This window comes from Carcharodon carcharias, chromosome 1 (genome assembly GCF_017639515.1).
Source record: "Carcharodon carcharias isolate sCarCar2 chromosome 1, sCarCar2.pri, whole genome shotgun sequence".
Classification (NCBI taxonomy): domain Eukaryota; kingdom Metazoa; phylum Chordata; class Chondrichthyes; order Lamniformes; family Lamnidae; genus Carcharodon; species Carcharodon carcharias.
This window is the reverse complement of record NC_054467.1, coordinates 264,969,654-264,991,039: the sequence shown is the minus strand read 5'-3', so window position 1 is coordinate 264,991,039 and position 21,386 is coordinate 264,969,654. Positions and strand designations below refer to the sequence as shown.

The following is a 21,386-nucleotide window of genomic DNA, read 5'->3' as shown; positions in this document are numbered from 1 at the left end:
GATATATTTCCAAGTCAGGATGGTGAGTGACTTGGAGGGGAACCTCCAGGTGATGTGTTCCCATCTATTTGCTGCCCTTGTCCTTCTAGGTGGTAGTGGTCATGGATTTGGAAGGTGCCATCAAAGGAGCCTTGGTGAATTCCTGCAATGCATCTTGTAGACAGTACACACTGCTGCTACTGTGAGTCAGTGGTGGAGGGAGTGAATGTTTGTGGATGTGGTGCCAATCAAGTGGGCTGCTTTGTCCTGGACTATGTCCAGCTTCTTCAGTGCTGTGGGAGCTGGACTCATCCAGACAAGTGGGGAGTATTCCATCACACTCCTGACTTGTATCTTGGAGATGGTGGACAGGCTTTGGGGAATCAGGAGGTGGGTTACACATCGCAGGATTTCTGGCTCTTGTAGCCACAGTATTTATATGGCTAGTCCAGTTCAGTTTCTGGTCAATGGTAATCCCTAGGATGTTGATAGTGGGGGATTCAGTGATGGTAATGCCATTGAACATTAAGGGACGATGAAACAAAAACAGAAAATGCTGGAAAAACTCAGCAGATCTAACAGCTTCTGTGGAGAGAAAAAAAAAGAGTTAAGAAGGTGCTGATGGTGGCATTAAGGCACCACCAAACACACCTTCCCTTCGCCTCCACCGTCGGCATTCCATAAGGACCATTCTCTCCGGGACACCCTGGTCCACTCCTCCATCAACACAACACCTCATCCCCCTCCCACAGCACCTTCCCATGCAACTGCAGAAGGTGCAACACCTGCCCCTTTACCTCCTCCCTCCTTGCGGTCCAAGGGCCCAAACACTCCTTTCAAGTGAAGCAGCATTTCACATGCACTTCCCTCAATTTAGTCTACTGCATTCGCTGCTCCCAATGCGGTTTCCTCTACATTGGAGAGACCAAACGCAGACTGGGTGACCGCTTTGCAGAACACCTTCGGTCTGTCCACAAGCATGACCTAGACCTCCCTGTCGCTTGCCATTTCAACACTCCACCCTGCTCTCATGCCCACATGTCCATCCTTGGCCTGCTGCATTGTCCAGTGAAGCCCAACGCAAACTGGAGGAACAGCACCTCATCTTCCGACTAGGCACTTTACAGCCTTCCGGACTGAATATTGAGTTCAACAACTTCAGACCATGAGCTTTCTTGTCCATCCCCACCCCCTTTTTGTCCCATTTTTCATTTTTTAATTTTAATTTTTTCATGTTTTAATTCATTTTTATTTTTTATCCACTTATTTTCATTTATTTGCATTTTGATTCATTATTTTATCCCCAACTTTCATCCTATTTTCAATCTTTTCTCCTACCACCATCCCCTCCCCCCACCTGACTCGGGCTATCTGTCACTTGTTCATGTTGTTCTTTCCAGGGTGCTTACCCTTGTCCTGCTATTATCACATTCTGCTTTCTGACCTTAATGCCACCATCAGCACCTCCTTTAGCCAGTAACTCTATCATTAACACCCCTTTGTCCTTTTGTCTATGACATCACTGCTAATCTCTCCTTTGCTCCCACCTATCACTCGCCTCCTATCCAGCTTCACCTGTTCCAACCCCCTTACACAGGATAAATTTCATTACATTTTTACTTCTCTATAGCTCTGAAGAAGAGTCATAAAGACGCAAAACGTTAACTCTGTTTTATTTCTCTCTCTCCACAGATGTTGTTAGACCTGCTGAGCTTTTCCTGCATTTTCTGTTTTTGTTTCAGATTTCCGGCATCTGCAGTATTTTGCTTTTGTCAAGGGGTGATGGTTGGATTCTCTCTTGTTGGAGATGGTCATTGCCTGACAATTGTGTGGTGCAAATGTTACTTGCCAGTTATCAGCCCAAGCCTGGATATTGTCCAGTTCTTGCTGCATTTGGACATGGACTGCTTCAGTATCTGAGGAGTTGTGAATAGTGCTGAACATTGTGCAATCATCAGCGAACATCCCCACTTCTAACCTTATGATGGAAGGAAGGTCATTGATGAAGCAGCTGAAGATGGTTGGGCTGAGGACACTGCCCTGAGGAGCTCCTGCAGTGATATCCTGGAGCTGAGATAACTGACCTCCAACAACTACAACCATCTTCCTTTGTGCTGGGTATGACTCCAACCAGTGGAGAGTTTCCCCCGATTCCCATTGACTCCAGTTTTGTTAGGGCTCCTTGATGTCACACTCAGTCAAATGCTGCCTTGATGTCAAGGGAAGTTACTCTTACCTCACCTCCAGAGTTTAGCTCTTTTGTCCATGTTTGAACCAAGGCTGTAATGAGATCAGGAGCTGGGTGGCCCTAGCGGAACCCAAACTGGGCAGATGGCAGATGTAGTTCAATGTGGAGAAGGATGAGGTGATACACTTTGCTACAAAGAATATGGAGAGGCAGTATAAAATAAGGCGTACTATTCTAAAGGGTGCGCAGGAGCAAAGAGGACTGGGTGTATATGTACGCAGCATGCAGTCCAATGGGCAGATGGAGTGCAGTGGAGGTGTGTGGGGTATCAGGCAGCCATGCAGCACAGTAATTTCTGGCCATCCAAGTGGTTGCCAGCACTCTCCAGGATGCATTAAGGGGCCTTCAGACTTAACCAAGACAAGGTGTTAATATATCCAAGGTAACCCATGCATCTCTCCCTTTCATTCTGCAGCAGAAGTAGTTCAGGGTCATGGAGCCTGGTGACCTGGCTGTAAGTCCCGGAGCTTACAGAGAGTGAAAACGACTGAGATGAGAATGACTAAGGCAACTTGGCTGTGCTGACGGAGGATTAGCACCCTCGGAAGAAGGGGCGGTTGGAGTTCCTGCACACGCTGCTAAAGAGCTAGAGCAGGCTGTCGCTGGTCGGCGCATAGCTAGACCCAGGGTCTATAGACGCCGCCTGTCATTCCTGCAGATGGCTGAGAACCAATGTCGCTAAAGACTGCGCATGTCTAGGGAACTGGTCAGTCACATCTGCCAGCTACTGCAGGATTTGACACCATGTGAACATGGAGGGCATGCACTGCCAGTGGCTGTGAAAGTGACCACGACACTCAATTTCTATGCCAGTGGCTCCTTTCAGGGCTCCAGAGGTGACCTCTGTGGGATATCACAAGCCTCCATCCACAAATGCATTCATGATGTCATGGATACCATCTTCACGAGGGCACACAACTTTGTGCATTTCACCCAGGACCAGGTCAGCCAGGATGCAAGAGTGATTGGATTTGCCCAGATCTCGGGTTTCCCACAGGTGCAGGGTGCCATCAACTGCACTCAGGTGGCGCTCAGATCTCCATCGCAATACGCAATCAACTATGTCAACTGCAAGGGATCCCATTCACTGAATGTGTAGCTGGTGTGCAACCACCACAAACACATCCTGCAGGTCTGCGCACGGCTTCCAGGGAGTGTGCACAACTCCTGCATTCTCAGTTGGTCACAGATCCCTGACGTCTTCCAGGGTCTACAGAAGCTGCAGGGATGGCTCCTCGGGGACAAGGGCTACTGCAGAGGCCATGGCTGATGATACCCGTGCGGCAGCCTCAGACTGCAGCACAGCAAAGGTATAACAAGGCTCAGGCAGCAACTCGCAACTTGATGGAGCAGACGAACGGGATGCTGAAAATGAGCTTCCGGTGCCTGGATAGGTCTTTCGGAGCACTGCAATATGGTCCCCAGAGGGTGTCACGCATCATTGCCATCTGCTGCGCCCTTTACAACCTGGTGCTGCAATGGAGAAAGGATCTGGCTCAGGAGGGGATGGAGGAGCTGGAGGTCTCCACCAATGACGAGGATGTCGACAGGGATGAGGGTGAGGAGGCCCTCGAAGCAATGATGACAACGGTGAGGTCCTGGCACTAGCCAGATGAGGCAGGTGTGCTTGGGAGCCCCTCGAGCAGCTAGATTTGTGGAGGGCGATGACAACATAGAAACATAGAAACTAGGAGCAGGGGTAGGCCATTCGGCCCTTCAAAGCTGCTCCACCATTCATTATAATCATCGCTGTTCATCCAACTCAATAGCCTGCTCCCGCTTTCTCCCCATATCAATTGATCCTTTTCACCCCAAGAGCGAAATCTAACTCCTTCTTGAAAACATACAATGTTTTGGTCTCAACTACTTTCTGTGGTAATGAATTCCACAGGTTCACCACTCTCTGGGTGAAGACTTTTCTCTTCATCTCAATCCTAAATGGTCTACCCCATATCCTCAGACTGTGACCCCCACCATCGGGAACATCCTTCCTGCATCTACCCCGTCTAGTCCTGTTAGAATTTTATAGGTTTCTAGGAGATCCCCCCTCATTCTTCTGAACTCAGCAAATATAATCCTAATCGACTCCATCTCTCCTCATATGTCAGTCCCGCCATCCCAGGAATCAGTTGGGTAAACCTTCGCTGCACTCCCTCTATAGCAAGTACAACCTTCCTCAGATAAGGAGACCAAAACTGCACACAATATTCCAGGTGTGGTCTCACCAAGGCCCTGTACAATTGCAGCAAGACATCCTTGTTCCTGTACTCGAATCGTCTGGCTATGAAGACCAACATACCATTTGCCTTCTTTACCGCCTGCTGCACCTGCATGCTTACCTTCAGCGACTGGTGTACAAGGACACCCAGGTCTCATTGCACATACCTCTCTTTCAATTTATAGCCATTCAGATAATAATCTGCCTTCCTGTTTTTGCTACCAAAATGGATAACCTCACATTTATCAACATTATACTCCATCTGCCATGCATTTGCCCACTCACTCAGCTTGTCCAAATCACACTGAAGCATATCTGCATCCTCCTCACAGCTCACCCTCCCACCCAGCTTTGTGTCATCTGCAAATTTGTAGAGATTACATTTAATTCCCTCATCTAAATCATTATTATATATTATGAATAAATGGGGTCCCAGCACCAATCCCTACGGTACCCCACTAGTCACTGCCTGCCATTCGGAAAAAGACCCATTTACTCCTACTCTTTGTTTCCTGTCTGCTAACCAGTTTTCTATCCATCTCAATACACTACCCCCAATCCCATGCACTTTAATTTTACACGCTAATCTCTTATATGGACTTTGTCAAAAGCCTTCTGAAAGTCCAAATAAACCACATCCACTGGCTCCCTTTCATCAACTCTACTAGTTACATTCTCAAAAAATTCCAGTAGATTTGTCAAGCATGATTTCCCTTTCATTGATCGTGCTGACTCTGTCCGATTCTGCCACTGTTTTCCAAGTGTTCAGCTATTAAATCTTTCATAATGGACTCTAGAATTTTTCCCACTACCGACATCAGGCTGACTGGTCTATAATTCCGTTTTCTCTCTGCCTCCCTTTTTAAATAGTGGGGTTACATTAGCTACCCTCCAATCTGTAGGAACTGTTCCAGAGTCTATAGAATCTCGGAAGATGATCACCAATGCATCCACTATTTCTAGGGCTACTTCCTTAAATACTCTGGGATGTAGATCGGGGATTTATCGGCCTTCAATCCCATCAATTTCCTCATATATTCCCCTGTTTCTTTCTGTAAGGGACCTACATTTGTCTTCACCAATTTTTTTCTCTTCACATATCCATAGAAACTTTTACAGTCAGTTTTTATGTTCCCTGCAAGCTTACTCTCGTACTCTATTTTCCCCTTCTTAATCAATCCCTTGGTCCTCCTTTACTGAATTCTAAACTGCTCCCAATCCTCAGGTCTGCTTTTTTTTTTCTGGCCAATTTGTATGCTTCTTCCTTGGATCCAATACTATCTCTAATTTCCCTTGTAAGCCATGGTTTGGCCACCTTTCCTGTTTTACTTTTGCGCCAGACAGGAATAAATAATTGTTGCAGTTCACCCATGTGCTGTTTGAATGTTTGCCATTGCCTATCCACTGTCATCCCTTTAAGTAACGTTTCCCAATCCATCATAGCCAACTCTTGCCTCATACCATTGTGCTTTCCTTTATTAAGATTCAGGACCCAAGTCTCAGAATCAACTATGTCACTCTCCATCTTGATGAAGAATTCTATCATATTATGGTCGCTCATCCCCAAGGGGCCTCACACAACTAGATTGCCAATTATTCCTTTCTCATTACACAATACCCAGTCTAGGATGGCCTGTTCTCTAGTTGGTTCCACAATGTATTGGTCCAGAAAAACATCCCGTAACACTCCAGGAATTCCTCCTCTATGGTATTGTTACTAATTTGATTTGCCCAATCTATATGCAGATTAAAGTCACCCATAATTACAGATGTTTCTTTTTGCATGCATCTCTAATTTCCTGTTTAATGCCATTCCCAACATCACCACTACGGTTTGGGGGTCTATATACAACCCCCACTAACGTTTGTTGCCCTTTAGTGTTTCTCAGTTCTACCCATACAGATTCCACATCGCCGGAGCTAATACCTTTCCTCACTATTGCGTTAATTTCCTCTTTAACCAGCAATGCAACTCCACTGCCTTTTCCTTTTTGTCTGTCCTTCCTAAATACTGAATACCCCTGGATGTTCAGTTCCCATCCTTGGTCACCTTGCAGCCATGTCTCCGTAATCCTGACTACATCATACCTGTTTACATCTATTTGCGTGATTAATTTATCCACATTATTGCGAATGCTCCTCGCGTTAAGGCACAAAGCCTTCAGGCTTGTCTTTTTAACATTACTTGTCCTGTTCCCACTATTTTTCACTGAGGCCCTGTTTGATTCTTGCCCTTGATTTCTCTGCCTATCACTCTTCTTATTCCGCTTTCTGTCTTTTGTTCTTGTCTTTGATTCCCCCTCCTCTGACTCCTTGCGTAGGTTCCCATCTCCCTGCCATTTTAGTTTAAACCCTCCCCAACCACTCTAGCAATCAGTCCCGGTCCTGCCCAGGTGTAACATGTCCAGTTTGTTCTGGTCCCACGTCCCCCAGAACCGGTCCCAATGTCCCAGGAATCTGAAACCCTCCCCCTCACACCATCTCTTCAGCCACGTATTCATCCAATATATCCTGCTATTTCTACTCTGACTGGCATGTGGCACTGGTAGTAATCCTGAGATCACTACCTTTGAGATCCTACTTTTCAACTTACTTCCTAACTCCCTATATTCTGCTTTTAGGAGTTCATCCCTTTTTTTACCTGTGTCATTTGTACCAATGTGTACCACGACCACTGGCTGTTCACCCTCCCCCTTCAGAATGTCCTGTAGCCGTTCTGAGACATTCTTGACCCTAGCACCAGAGAGGCAACATACCATCCTGGAGTCTCGTTTGCAGCCACAGAAACCCCTATCTATTCCCCTTACAATTGAATCCCCTATAACTCCTGCATTCCCACACACTTTACTCCTTCCCTGTGCAGCAGAGCCAACTGTGGTGCAATGAATTTGGCTGTTGCTGCTTTCCCCTCAGAGGCCATTCCTCCTAACAGTATTGAAAGCGGTATATCTGTTTTACAGGGGAATAGCCACAGGAGATTCCTGCACTGCCTGCCTAGTCCTCTTGCTTTGCCTGGTGACCCATTCCCTTCCTGCCTGTGGACTCTTAGCCTGCGGTGTGACTACCTGTCTATACGTGCTATCCACAATACTCTCTGCCTTGCAGATGCTCCACAGTGTCCCCTACCGCTGCTCCAGCTCCGAAACCCGGGCTTCCAGGAGCTGCAGCTGGAGACACTGCCCGCACACATGCTGACATGTAGTGAGGATACACCATAGATCCTCATATTGCATTTATGAACATTTGACTCCAGTCTGGCTTATAGCAATGCACATACACTCTATAATAATGCTCCTGTCATGGAGATGCAGTGGAGGCCCACTCGATTGGAGGGGGATGATGACGACATGTGGTGAGGATATTCCATGGATAGGACTTTCGCCCCATCGGGGGGGGGTCGTATGGGGCTGGGCGCGGGCGAATGTGGACCCGATCGGTGCCCCCGATCAGGTCTGCGCCGCCATTTTACATGGACGGGCCAATTAAGCCCCGCCCAGAGTGGCGCACACCCAGAAGCGCTGTGCGCTCCCTGTGCAGGTTGTGGGGGGGGGTGGGGGGGGAGGTTCCCTGATTCAGGAGTGCAGTCTTTCGCTCAGAGGTGCCTCAGGGAGAGTAGTTATAAATTTTACCAGTTCAATAAAGTGTTGAAAATGTTTTTTAAGACATGTCCCCTCATGTGAAACTGTCACATGAGCTGGGACATGTGCATTAATTTCAATTAAAATTTCTGAGAAAATTTAAAAACCTTCATGAAACCTCATCCCGTCCGTGAAAAATGCGAAGGTCACTTGGGCTCTTCGCCTGCACCCCCCCACCCTAACCTTAAGATTGGATGGGCAGCTCCGTTAATTATTTTAATTGTTAGTTAAATGGCCTTAATAGGCCTTTGACAGTTCAGCGGGTGCACAGCCAAGTCAGCTGAACGTCCGCCGAGCTGAAAATCTAAATGATGCGTGGTGAGGTCAGGAAGCATGCCTGACATCTCCCCGCGTCATTTTACACCTCGGCGAGCAGGCCCTGCCCCCTATCTCTGAGCCAAAGACTCTCTCCCATAGATCTTCACATAGCGTCTGCAAACATCAGACTCCTGTCTGGCCGAGGGCCACTCGCTTGCACTATCTGATAAGGGTCCTACCACAGCGATGTAGCCATGAAACTTAAAAAGCATCGGATACTTGGTCCGTCTTCCCCCATCTGACCCCCTGCAGGAGCACAGCGACACTGGTCACAGATGCTGAAGAGATGGGGGCCAGCCCTACCTTAAAGGGAAAATGGCAGAGCTCTGTAACACCTGCCCACCACATTCTGGCAACAATGACAAGCACCATCGAGGTGCAGGCATCAGTAATGCGTCCAGCGAGTGTGAGGCTGGACCATCACTTTGGTCTGAAGGCCGCACAGAGCACAGGGAAGAGGCCCTGGACTGAGACACCTGCCTTTATCTTGTGCAGGAAGGCTTCACATCTGAGCGACACAAACACTGCTCATCAGAACAAGGAGCCATAGGCGGGGAGACATTCTTGGGTGTTTATTGACAATACTGAACAATATGTACAAGTGATTAACACCCGTGCCCAGACTATGCGACTGTACCTTCCTGATGGGGCCCTCTACAGGGGTGTCCTCCCACTTTCCATCGCGGACCTGGGGTGGAGGGTGTTTCACCAGCTGTCCCAGACAACCGTCGGATGGGTCGGCTCACGGGCTCCCATGATGCCTGGGTTTTTTGCGGCCTTGTGGGGTCCATGGACCACGCGTGTGTAAACTGTTGTAGGCTGCACCCCCTTTTTAGTGACTTGAGAAACCTTTTGCTTCTGTTTGTTCGCAGTTCAGTCCCATGCTCCTGGTCTACGGGCGCCCGGTGCAGAGTGGAGGCGGGGGGGGGGTGGGTAAGGACCTCCTCCTCCTGGGCCTGGCCAAGTTACCCCTCAACAGGTCCAGGCAGCAGGCGATCGAGGGGGTCGTCCCACCCGACGGTCTGCCCCTTTTCCACGGCCTCGTTCGCGGCCGGTTGTCCCTGGAGAGGGAGCACACGGAGTCCGCCAGCACCCTTGAGTCCTTCCGCACCTGGAGGGGAGCGCAGGGACTGGGGTGCCTCATTGATCCCCCTTAAGCACATTTTGATTTGATGTTTATAAGTTTCCTTAAAATGTTGTCTTTTTTTTCCCCTTTAAGTTTCCCTTTAAGGGGCTGCTTTTTAATTTGTCCCCAATTTTGTTAATTTAGTTTTTCTGGGTTGGCTCAAAAAGAGTTCGCATCATCCTGACTGGCCAGAGCTGCAGCTTGTTGTTGCTGCTGCTGCTGCAGTTTTGTACTGGGAGCTGGAAGAAGCCAGGAGTTGTTGCTGACATTTTGCTGCTTACTGCCTTTCACCTCAGGCCCCCCAGGACTTCTCTATTTGCCTGTTTTGCTGCTGCCCAGGGGACGCTCCACCAAGTGACACCCACCCTCCCTGCACCCTCTACCCTTTCACTCCTGTCTCTTCCTGTCCTTTTCCCTCTCTTTCCTTCCCTCCCTACCTTTACTTGTCGTCAGGTGGGAGAGATTACGCCATCTTCTCCCCTCCCTCCCCGACCCTCCCCCTGGTGACATACTGTCTGGACTTGCCAGAAATTGGGTGGGGCGTGCGTGTGTGTGTGTGGCTCAGCCCCTATGGCTGCAACAGGGTCACTGGCAGTCGGGTCCTCTGGGACAGCTGTGGAGGCAGCACTGTCACTGGTGGTGAAGCCCCCCACCCCAAGCAGACCGATGCGGGAGAGTGGCTGCTTCTGTGGCCTCCGCTGCTCCCACCATTCCACCCTCATAACAGACCCTGGGGATAAAGAGCTCCACTCACCCTGAGATGAGCAGAGAAGCATGCGTGAAGGCTTTGGCCGGGGTTACTGGCCCCTCGACCATCGTCACGGCCTCATGCAGGTATGGGAAGGTGGTATTCCCTGGCCCTGGCCAGGGGGCTCACCATGAGCCGGACCTATGTGGCGCTGGACCCTTGAGCGGGCACGACACAGAGGCTCATGTTATCCAACGTCCCGCCCGCCCTTTGCTCCTGGTGAGCTCCTCCTCCTCCACCTTCACCAACTGGGGGAGGTCAGGTCTGGGGTGGTGCCAATCCCGCTCGGCCTCAGGGAGCCCAGTCCCCGCCATGGGTACTCCTTCCAGCGCCGGGTCTATGTGTGCCTGGCCTGGGAGGAGTGCGCAGAGGGGCCGTTTGACGCCGTTTTCGAGGGCCACCTACCGGGTATTTCGATTGGCGCATGGCACGCAGTGCCACGCCTGCAAGGAGGGTGGCGCATGTTAGGAAGAGCTGACCCGCCTCCAGGGCCACCAGCACCACCCATGCGGCCGGGGCTGGCACCACCACAGCTCCCGCCACCACCACTCCATCTCCCTCCCCGCAAGGGGAACTGACGCCGGTGGCTAAAGTCCCCTTGACTGCTGGCGAGGTGGTGGTGGGGTTGTGGGTGGGGGGGGGGGGGGGGGGGAGGAGAATCTACGCTGTAAGAAGGCGCAGAGAAAGACTCGCCATCCGGAGGTGACCCCCCCCACTCCCCCGAACACCCAAAACCCACCCTCATCCCAAGACGCCTGAAGACACCCGCTCGGTGGGGACAAAAATCATCTGGCCCCAGCGTCATGAACGCACATGCTCCTGGGTCAGTGTGTGCCTCAGCACCATGTGCTGGGTCTGGCGTCATCCCCGCGTGAGTTCCTGGGTCCAGCAGCGGAGGGGGAGCACGACCCCGAGCTGGTGGACCCTATTAAAGAGGATGGACTTGCCCAAACCCCAGAGCGCAAAGCGTCCGGAGGGACTGGACAAGGCGGCAGGGGCCTCGCAGACAGAGCTCTCCCCAGCCCCCAGCCTACCCCAGAAGAGACACCACCCCTCAGAGGGGGAGGACCTTACGACTCACAAGGTCAGATGTGTCCCCTCCCCCCCAGTGAAGAGCTGGTGGCGTCTCCACCCTGTAAATCCTCGCTCTGCCCTCTGGTGGTGGGGGGGGGGAGGGCCAAATCCCCCTTCCCTTGCTGCAGTCCCCTCAGCAGGTGCCTTGGGGGTCAGTGAGGTTATCGCCCTTGCGGTGGTGCCCCACCCCCGATCCATCCAGGTCATCCGGCAGCGGTGGCAAGGAGAGCCTCCCGGCAAGGTCTTTCTCTCCACAGATGCTCTTGGACCTGCTGAGTTTTGCCAGCATTTTCTGTGTTTTGCTCCCGGACCAGATAGCCTGTCTTAAAAGAAATGGCTGCAGAGATAGTAGATGCGTTGGTCATGATCTTCCAAAATTCCTTAGATTCTGGAAGGCTCCCAGCAGATTGGAAAATAGCTCATGTAACACCTTTATTCAAGAAAGGAGGTAGACAGGAAACAGGAAACTATAGGCCAGTTAGCCTAACATCTGTCAAAGGGAAATTGCTAGAATGCATTATTAAGGAGGTTATAACAGGACACAGAGAAAATCATAATGGGATCAGGCAGAGTCAACATGATTTTGTGGAAGGGAAATCATGCTTAACTAGTTTATCAGCATCCTTTGAGGAAGTAACAAGTGAGATGCACAAAGGGGAACAATTCACAGGATGTGAGCTTCGCTGGCTGGGCCAGCATTTAATGCCCATCCCTTATTGGCCTTGAGAAGGTGGTGGTGAGCTGCCTTCTTGAACGGCTGCAGTCCATGTGGTGTAGGTACACCCACAGTGCTGTTAGGGAGGGAGTTCCAGGATTTTGATCCAGCGACAGTGAAGGAACGGTGATATATTTCAGGATGGTAAGTGACCTGGAGGGAAACTTCCAGGTGGTGGTGTTCCCATCTATCTGTTTCCCTTGTCCTTCTAGATGGTAACGGTCGTGGGTTTGAAGGTTGCTGTGCACAGAGCCTTGGTGAGTTCCTGCAGTGCAACTTGTAGATGGTACACACTGCTGCCACTATGCATCAGCAGTGGAAGGAGTGAATGTTTGTGGATGGAGTGAGCTGCGTTGTCCTGGCATGTGTCAAGCTTTTGAGTATTGTCAGAGCTCATTCAGGCAAGTGGATGGTTTTCCACCACACTCCTGACTAGTGCCTTGTAGATGATGGACAGGCTTTGGGGAGTCAGGATTCCTAGCCTCTGAGCTGCTCTTAAAGCCACAGTATTTATATGGCTATTCCAGTTCAGTTTCTGATCAATGGTAAACCCCAGGATGTTGATAGTGGGAGGTTCAGTGATGGTAATGCCATTGAATGTCAAGGGTTGACGGTTAAATTCGTTCTTGTTGGAGATGGTCATTGCCTGGCACTTGTGAGGCACAAATGTTACTTGCCACTTGTCAGCCCAAGCCTGGATATTGTCCAGGTCTTGCTGCATTTGATCATGGACTGCTTCAGTATCCAAGGAGTCGCGAATGGTGCTGAACATTATGCAATGATCAGTGCACATCCCCCCTGAACCTCCTGACCTTCACTTTCAACTTATGTGCCCTTGTGACTGACCCTTCAACTAAGGGGAACAGCTGCTCCCTATCCACCCTGTTCATGCCCCTCATAATCTTGTACATCTCAATCAGGTCACCCCTCAGTCTTCTCTGCTCCAACATAAACAACCCAAGTCTATCCAACCTCTCTTCATAACTTAAATGTTTCATCCCAGGCAACATCCAGGTGAATCTCCTCTGCACCCTCTCCAGTGCAATCACATCCTTCCTATAATGTGGCGACCAGAACTGCAAACAGTACTCCAGCTGTGGCCTCACCAAGGTTCTATACAACTCCAACATGACTTTCCTACTTTTGTAATCTATGCCTCAATTGATAAAGGCAAGTGTCCCATATGCCTTTTTCACCACCCCACTAAAATGCCCCTCTGCCTTCAGAGATTTATGGACACACACGCCAAGGTCCCTTTGTTACACAGAACTTCCTAGTGCCATGCCGTTCATTGAATACCTCCTTGTCAAATTACTCCTTCCAAAGTGTATCACCTCACACCTTTCAGGGTTGAATTCCATCTGTCACTTATCTGCCCATTTGACCATCCCATCTATATCTTCCTGTAGCCCAAGACACTCAACCTCACTGTTAACCAATCTTTGTATCATCCGCAAAGTTACTAATCCTACCCCCCACAAATCTATGTCATTTATACAGATGTCAAATAATAGGGGACCGAGCACAAGATCCCTGTGTTACGCCACTGGACAATGGCTTCCAGTCACTAAAGCATCCTTCTGTCATCACCCTCTGTCTCCTACAACTAAGCCAATATTGAATCCACCTTATCCAAATTACCCTGTATCAAATGTGCATTTGCCTTCTTTATAAGTCTCCCATGTGGGACCTTGTCAAAGGCTTTGCTGAAATCCATATAAACTACATCAGCTACACTACCCTCATCTACTCACCTGGTCACCTCCTCAACAATTCAATCAAATTTGTTAGGCATGACCTCCCTCTGACAAAGTCATGCTGACTATCCCTGATCAAACCTTGCCTCTCCAAGTGGAGATAGATTCTCTCCTTCAGGATTATCTCCAATAGTTTCCCTACCACTGACGTGAGACTCACTGGCCTGTAGTTCCCTGCCTTATCTCTACAACCCTTCTTAAATAGCGGAACCACATTAGCTGTTCTCCAGTCCTCTGGCACCTCCCCTGTGGCCAGAGAGGAATTAAAAATTTGGGCCAGAGCCCCTGCGATCTCCTCCCTTGCCTCCCTCAACAGTCTGGGACACAAATCATCCGGACCTGGAGATTTGTCCACTTTTATACCTGCCAACACCTCCAATACCTTGTCAATCCCTATATCAATTTGCTTAAGAACCTCGCAGTCTCTCTCCCCGACTTCAATACCTTCATCCTCATTCTCTTGGGTGAAGACGGATGTGAAGTATTTATTCAACACTCTAGCGATGTCCTCTGGCTCCACCCATAGATTGTCCCCTTGGTCCCTAATGGGCCCTACTCTTTCCCTGGTTATCCTCTTCCCATTGATATACTTATAGAATATTTTGGGATTTTCCCTACTTTTACCAGCCAGAGCTTTCTCATATCCCCTCTTTGCTCTCCTAATTGCTTTCTTAAGCTCCACCCTGCACTATCAGTACTCCACTAATGCCTCTGCTGATTTGCTTCCCTTGTACCTGCTAAAAGCCTCTCTTTTCCTTCTCATCGTAACATGAATATCTCTGGTCATCCATGGTTCTCAGGGCTTGTTACTCATTCCTATCACCCTAGAGGGAACATGTTGAGCTTGTACCCTCCCCATTTCCATTTTGAACTCCCCCCACTGCTCCTCTGTAGATTTCCCCACAAGTAACTGTTCCCAGTCTACCTTGGCCAGATCCTGCCTTATTTTACTAAAATCCACTCTCCCCCAATCCAAAACATTTTTTTGCAAATTGTCTATTTCTTTCTCCATAACAAACTTAAAATGTACCGTGTTGTGGTCACTATCACTAAAATGCTCCCCCACCACCACCTCAGCCACCTGTCCGGCTTCATTCCCCAGAATTAGGTCCAGCACTGTGCCATCCCTTGTTGGACCCTCTACATATTGACCTTCAAGAAATCCTCTCCATCCAAGCCGTTAACATTATCTCAATCCCAATTAATGTTGGGAAAGTTGAAATCACCTAATATAATTACCCTGTTGTTATTGTTTTTACACACCTCTGCAAATTGTGCACATATTTGCTCCTCAATTTCCCACTGACTATCTGGGGGTCTATAATAAACACCTAACAATGTGGCTGCCCCTTTATTCCTATGCACTACCCACAAAGCTTCATTCAATGCCTCCTCCAAGATATCATCTCTCCTTACTGCAGTAAGTGACTCCTTAACTAATAATGCCATGCCTCCTCCTCTTTTACCCCCTCCCGTCTCGTCTGAAGATTCTATATCCCGGAATTTTGAATTGTCAATCCTGCCCCTCCCTCAACCTTGTCTCAGTGATGGCTATTATATCACAGTTCCATGTGTCAATCCTCACCCTTAACTCATCCATTTTACCTGTAATACTCTTGGCATTAAAGTAGAGGCCATCCAGCCTAGCATTACTCCCTTGAAACTTAATGCAGCTGTACTAGCATAGATGGAACATTGGTTGTCTGGCACAAGGCAGAGAGTGGGGATATGGGGGTCCTTCTCAGGATGGCGGCCAGTGACTAGTGCAGTTCTGCACTAGATGTGCTGGGACCACAGCCTTTCACTTTATACATTAATGATGTAGATGAAGGAACTGAGGGCATCCTAGCTAAGTTTGCAGATGATACAAATATAGATGGAGGGAAAGGTAATATTGAGGAGGCGGGAAGGCTGCAGAAGGATTTGGACAGGTTAGGAGAATGGGCAAAGAAGTGGCAGTTGGAATACAACATGGGGAAGTGTGAAGTCATGCACTTTGGTAGGAAGAATAGAGGCATAGACTATTTTCTAAATGGGGAGAGAATTCAGAAATCTGGAGTGCAAAGGGACTTGGGAGTCCTAGTCCAGGATTTTCTTAAGGTTAACTTGCAGGTTGAGTCGGTAGTTAGGAAGGCAAATGCAATGTTGGCATTTATTTCAAGAGGACTAGAATATAAAAGCAGGAATGTGATGCTGAGGCTTTATAAGGCTCTGGTCAGACCACATTTAGAATATTGTGAGCAATTTTGGGCCCTGTATCTCAGGAAGGATGTGCTGGCCCTGGAGAGGGTCCAGAGGAGGTTCACGAGAATGATCCCAGGAATGAAAGGCTTAACATATGAGGAACGTTTGAGGACTCTGGGTCTATACTCGATGGAGTTTAGAAGGATGAGGGGGATCTGATTGAAACTTACAGAATACTGAAAGACCTGGATAGAGTGGACGTGGGGAAGATGTTTCCATTAGTAGGAGAGACTAGGACCCGAGGGTACAGCCTCAGAGTAAAGGGAAGACCTTTTAGAACAGAGATGAGGAGAAACTTCTTTAGCCAGAGAGTGGTGAATCTATGGAATTCATTGCCACAGAAGGCTGTGGAGGCCAGGTCATTCAGTGTATTTAAGACCGAGATAAATAGGTTCTTGATTGGCAAGGGGATCAAAGGTTACGGGGAGGAGGTGGGAGAATGGGGTTGAGAAACTTATCAGCCATGATTGAATGGCGGAGCAGACTCGATGGGCCGATTGGCCTAATTTCTGCTCCTATGTCTTATGGTCTCTTATGGTCTACTCCCTCTGACTTGATTGTTTTACTGTATTATGATGTGTCCCTATTCTGCTAACATTCTGTGTCCCCTCCCCGTGCCCAATTAGTTTAAACCCCTCCTAACAGCATTAGCAAACCCGCCCACAAGGATGTTAGTCCCGCTGTGGTTCAGATGCAGACCGTCTCGCTTGTACAGGTCCCACATTCCCCAGAAACGGTCCCAGTGATCCAGGAATCTAAAACCCTCCCTCCTGCACCAACTCTTAAGCCACGTATTTATCTGCGCTATTCTCCTATTTCTGAGCTCACTAGCACGTGGCACTGGGAGTAATCCAGAGATTACAACCCGACAGGTCTTGCTTTTTAGTCTACTGCCTAACTCCCTGAATTCTTGATGCAAGACCTCCTCCCTCTTTCTACCTATGTCATTGGTACCAACATGTACCATGACCTCTGCCTTATCACCCTCCCCCTTCAGGTTGTCCTGCAGCCGTTCAGTGACATCCCGGACCCTGGCACCAGGGAGGCAACATACCACCGTGTAGTCACGTTGATGGCCAATGTAGCACCTATCTGTTTCCCTGACTATAGAATCTCCTATTACTATTGCTCTTCCTCCCTTCCTCCTCTCCTGTACAGACAGGCTACTTGTGGTGCCAGAAGCTTGGCTCTGTCTGCACTCGCTGGAGGAACCAGCACCCTCATCAGCCTCCAAAATGGAATACTGATTTGCGAGCGGGACCCCAGGGGACTCCTGAACTACCTGCCTGTTTCTCTTGGACTGCCTGGTGGTCACCCATTCCTTTCCTTCCTCAGGTCCCTTCAGCTGCGGTGTGACCACCTCTCTAAATGTGCTATCCAAGATGCTCTCAGAGTCGCGGATGCTCCACAGTGTCCCCAGCTGCTGTTCAGCTCTGAAACCCGAGCTTCCAGGAGCTGCAACTGGATACACTTTCTGCAAAAAAGCTGGTCCTGGACACTGGAAATGTTCCCAGCTTCCCACATGGAACATGAGGAGCACACCACAGCTTTGAGCTCTCCTGCCATGACTTATTCCTTTAAATTAAACCTTTTAAATCAATTTCTCTAGGGCCCTTCTTTCCTGATCCTCGTTACTACAGAATATATAAACTATAAACCAAAAAAAAGACCTTAAATTATAAGTGATAAAAATAGTAACTACTTACCCAACCTGACCTACTACTTACAAGTCATTCCTTTCCCTTGTAGCCTCTACTGCTGCAGCAGGGCAAGACCACTCTCTGAAGATTTAAGAAATTGGATAGCAAAGAAAAAATGCAAATAGCACCTCTTCCCCTCTGCACCGAATTCCCACTGTGCACCAAATTGCCAACACCCACACTCACTCTGGCTGTGTCTCACTCAGGATGAGCTCTCTGCCCTGCTCGTGTACAAGCTCACTGTAGTGTAATTCTAAATAGTCTCTTTCTTAAATAGAGCTGAGGTGACTCACACTAGTTAAGTAATTAACACCTATTCAGGCCCTAATCAGGCTTCAGGTGATTGACAGTTAACTGTCACACAGTCAGCAGAGTTAGCTATCTACCAATTGAAAGGACCGAATATATGGTTGCTACATTTGCCAATGACACCGAGGTTAGTAGGAAAGTAAGTTGTCAAGCAGCAGCATTGAGTCTAAAGAGGAATATAGATGGGTTAGGTGAATGGGCAAAACTTGCCAGACAGAGTATAATGTGGAAAAATGTGAGGGTGTCTCCTTTGACAGTAAGTATAGGAAAGCAGTATGTGATTTAAATAGGGATAGGTTGAGAAGTCAGTGTACAGAGGAATTTGCGTGTCCTTGTACATGAATCACAAGGCATTAGTACGCAGGTATAGCCAGAGATTAGGAAGGCAAATGGGATATTGGTGACTGTTGCAAGAGGAATGGAATATAAAAGTGGGGAAGTTTTACAACAGCTGTAGAGGGCCTTGGTGAGACCACATCTGGAATACTGTGTGCAATTCTGGTCCCCTTATTTAAGAAAGGACATATTGCATTAGAAGCTGTTCAGAGAAGGTTCACTCAACTCATTCCCGAAATGAAGGGCTTATGAAGAAAGGTAAGACAGGTTTGGCCTACACCCATTGGAGTTTCGAAGAATGAGGGGTGACCTTATTGAAACATCTAAGATCCTGTCTGAGGGGGCTTGACAAGGTGGATACTGAGAGGCTGTTTCTTCTTGTGGGAGAGGCTAAAACTAGGAGACACCATTTAAGAATAAGAAGTCTTCCTTATAAGATGGAGGTGAGGAGAATTTTTTTTCTATGAGGATGGTTAATCTGTGGAATTCCCTAGAAAGCACTGAGTTAAATAGACTTTTAATAGACAAGGGAATCAATGGTTTTGTGAGGCAGAGAGGAAAGTGGAGTTAAGACCACAATCAGATCAACCATGATCTTAACAAGCGGTGAAGCAGGCTTGTATGGCTGAATGGCCTTCTCCTGCTCCTAGGTCTTACGTTCTTACGTCAGGATCAATGTAAAACCAGCCAGAGTGTGAGGCAGACCAGGAAGAGTTTGCAGTCCAACTGATGCAGGAACATCCACAATGTAGGAAGGGAGTTCCAGCATTTTGCTCTGGCAACAGTGAATGAACCATGATTATTGTTGCAAGTCAGGATGTTGTGTGGCTTGGAGGAGAATTTGCAGGTGGTAGTGTTCTGAAGTGTCTGTTGATCTTGTCCTTCTAGGTGGTAGAAGTTGCAGATTTAGAAATCACTGTTAAAAGATGCTTGAATGCATCTTGTAGATGGCACACAGTACTACCACCATGTGTCAATGGTGCAGGGAGTGAATGTTTAAGGTGGTGGATGGTATGACAATCAAGCAGGCTACTTTATTCCAGACTCAAGCTCCTTGAGTTATTGGAGCCATACTCATTCAGGCCAGAAAGTAATATTCCATCACACTCCTGACTTGTGCCTTGTACATGGCGGACAGGCCTTGGGGAGTCAGGAGGTGAGTTATTAACCTCAGACCTCAGAATACCTCAGTCTCTGATCTGTCCTTGCAGCCACAGTATTTATATGACCGGTCAAGTTCAGTTTCTGGTCAATGATAATCACCTGGATGTTGATGGTGGAAGATTCAGTGATGGTGATGCCATTGAGTGTTAAGGGAGGATGGTTAGATTCCATCTTGTTGGAGATGGTCTTTACCTGGTATTTGTGTGGCACAAATGTTACAAATACTTGCCACTTATAAGCCCAAGCCTGAATGTTATCCACATGGACTGCTTCAGCGTCTGGAGAGTCACAAATGATACTGAACATTAAGCAATCTTCAGCGAATATCCCCACTTCTGTCGTTATGTTTGAGTGAAGGCCATTGATGAAGCAGATGAAGATGACTTAGCCTAGGACCCGATCATGAGGAACTCCTGCAGTGATGTCCTAGATCTGAGATGGTTGGTCTCCAACAACCACAGCCATCTTACTTTGTGCTGGGTGTGACTCCAACCAGTATAAAGTTTCTACCCTGATTCCCATTGAGCAGCTAGAGTTCACAGGCTTTTGAAAAGTGTAATGGTTCTGGGTGAGAGGCGGAGCATAACATGAGAATTCCTGAATTTTCCTACAATGAGACGTTTATCCAGATTCAGAATTTAGGTGCATCATTCTCATATAAATTACAGTTGAACTTCTAACTTTGAGTGTCTTGCAATTTTCTGCAGAGCTGTCAATGAGTGGACAAATCTGAGGGCAATGATTTCAAGCATTGTGGCTGACCACAATACTGCATTTAATGTCACCTACATTCTGACTGGCCATGAACAGGTACAGTAATTGACAAAGATTTGGACGAGATAGGGTTAGATGCAATCAGTGTGAGCACAGTCTCCATACTTACCAGGTCCACTGCATTTCCAATGTTAAGCACTCGATTTACCACAACATCTCTATTATTCCCCAGATTCTGATACTGCAAGGAAACCAAATGATTGGTGATAACTTAGTGAGCAAAACAGCACTACCCACATTCCCCATGAGCACAACCACAATCCCCACGATCCCACCCACTTCCCTCAATCCCACCCATGAGCCATTTTCATAAATGATAGAATGACAGGAGATCATTTGGCCCATTGTGCCTGAGTCGATTCTTTGGTAGAGATATTCAATTAATTCCACTCCTGTCTGCACTGTCCCAATAGTCTTGCAAATTTTTCCTTTTGATATCCAATTCCCTTTTGAAAGTTGTTGATGAAATCTGCTTCCACCAACCTTTCAGGCAGCGCATTCCAGATCTTAGCAACTTACTGTGGAGCAGGATGATTCCTGATCTTGCCTCTGGCTCTTTGTCTTCAATCTGTGCCCTCTAGTTACCTTCTTCCAGTGGGAATACTTTCTCCTTATTTACTTGCTCAAAACCATTCATGATTTGAAAACCTCCATCAAATCTCCCTGTAACCTTTTCTGCTTGAAGATGAACAGTCCCAGCTTCTCCATTCCTTTCACATCACTGAAGTCCCTCACCCCTGATACCACTCTAGGAAATCTATTCTGCGTCCTCTCTAAGGCTTTGATGTATTTTTATCAAGAAGATATAATAACATTATTGGAATTTATTGTAAAATAGTGGCATCTGTGTCTATATGTTGCTGTGTGTGCATATATGTGTGTGTGTGAGACTTAATTGGATTAAAGGCAGCTAGTCTGAAGGCTTTGATATAAACATGGTAAACATGTGGGATGTTTAGAGTTTAAGGTGTAAAAGGACATTTACATTTTTAATTAAACCAGACTAGATTGTTTTCAAAAGAGGGAGCGAAATATAAC

General features: G+C 47.9%; 1 protein-coding gene across 3 annotated transcripts in view; it reads right to left on the bottom strand.

Moving 5' to 3' along the window:
* The window catches only part of LOC121279949 (disintegrin and metalloproteinase domain-containing protein 12-like), a 375,022-nt gene that overhangs the window by 252,416 nt on the left and 101,220 nt on the right, over positions 1 to 21,386 (bottom strand). For all 3 annotated transcript variants that reach the window (XM_041191570.1, XM_041191551.1, XM_041191560.1), the window contains exon 8: positions 20,458 to 20,529. In XM_041191570.1, coding sequence (XP_041047504.1) covers positions 20,458 to 20,529 — 72 coding nt within the window. The remainder of the gene's footprint in view (positions 1 to 20,457; positions 20,530 to 21,386) is intronic.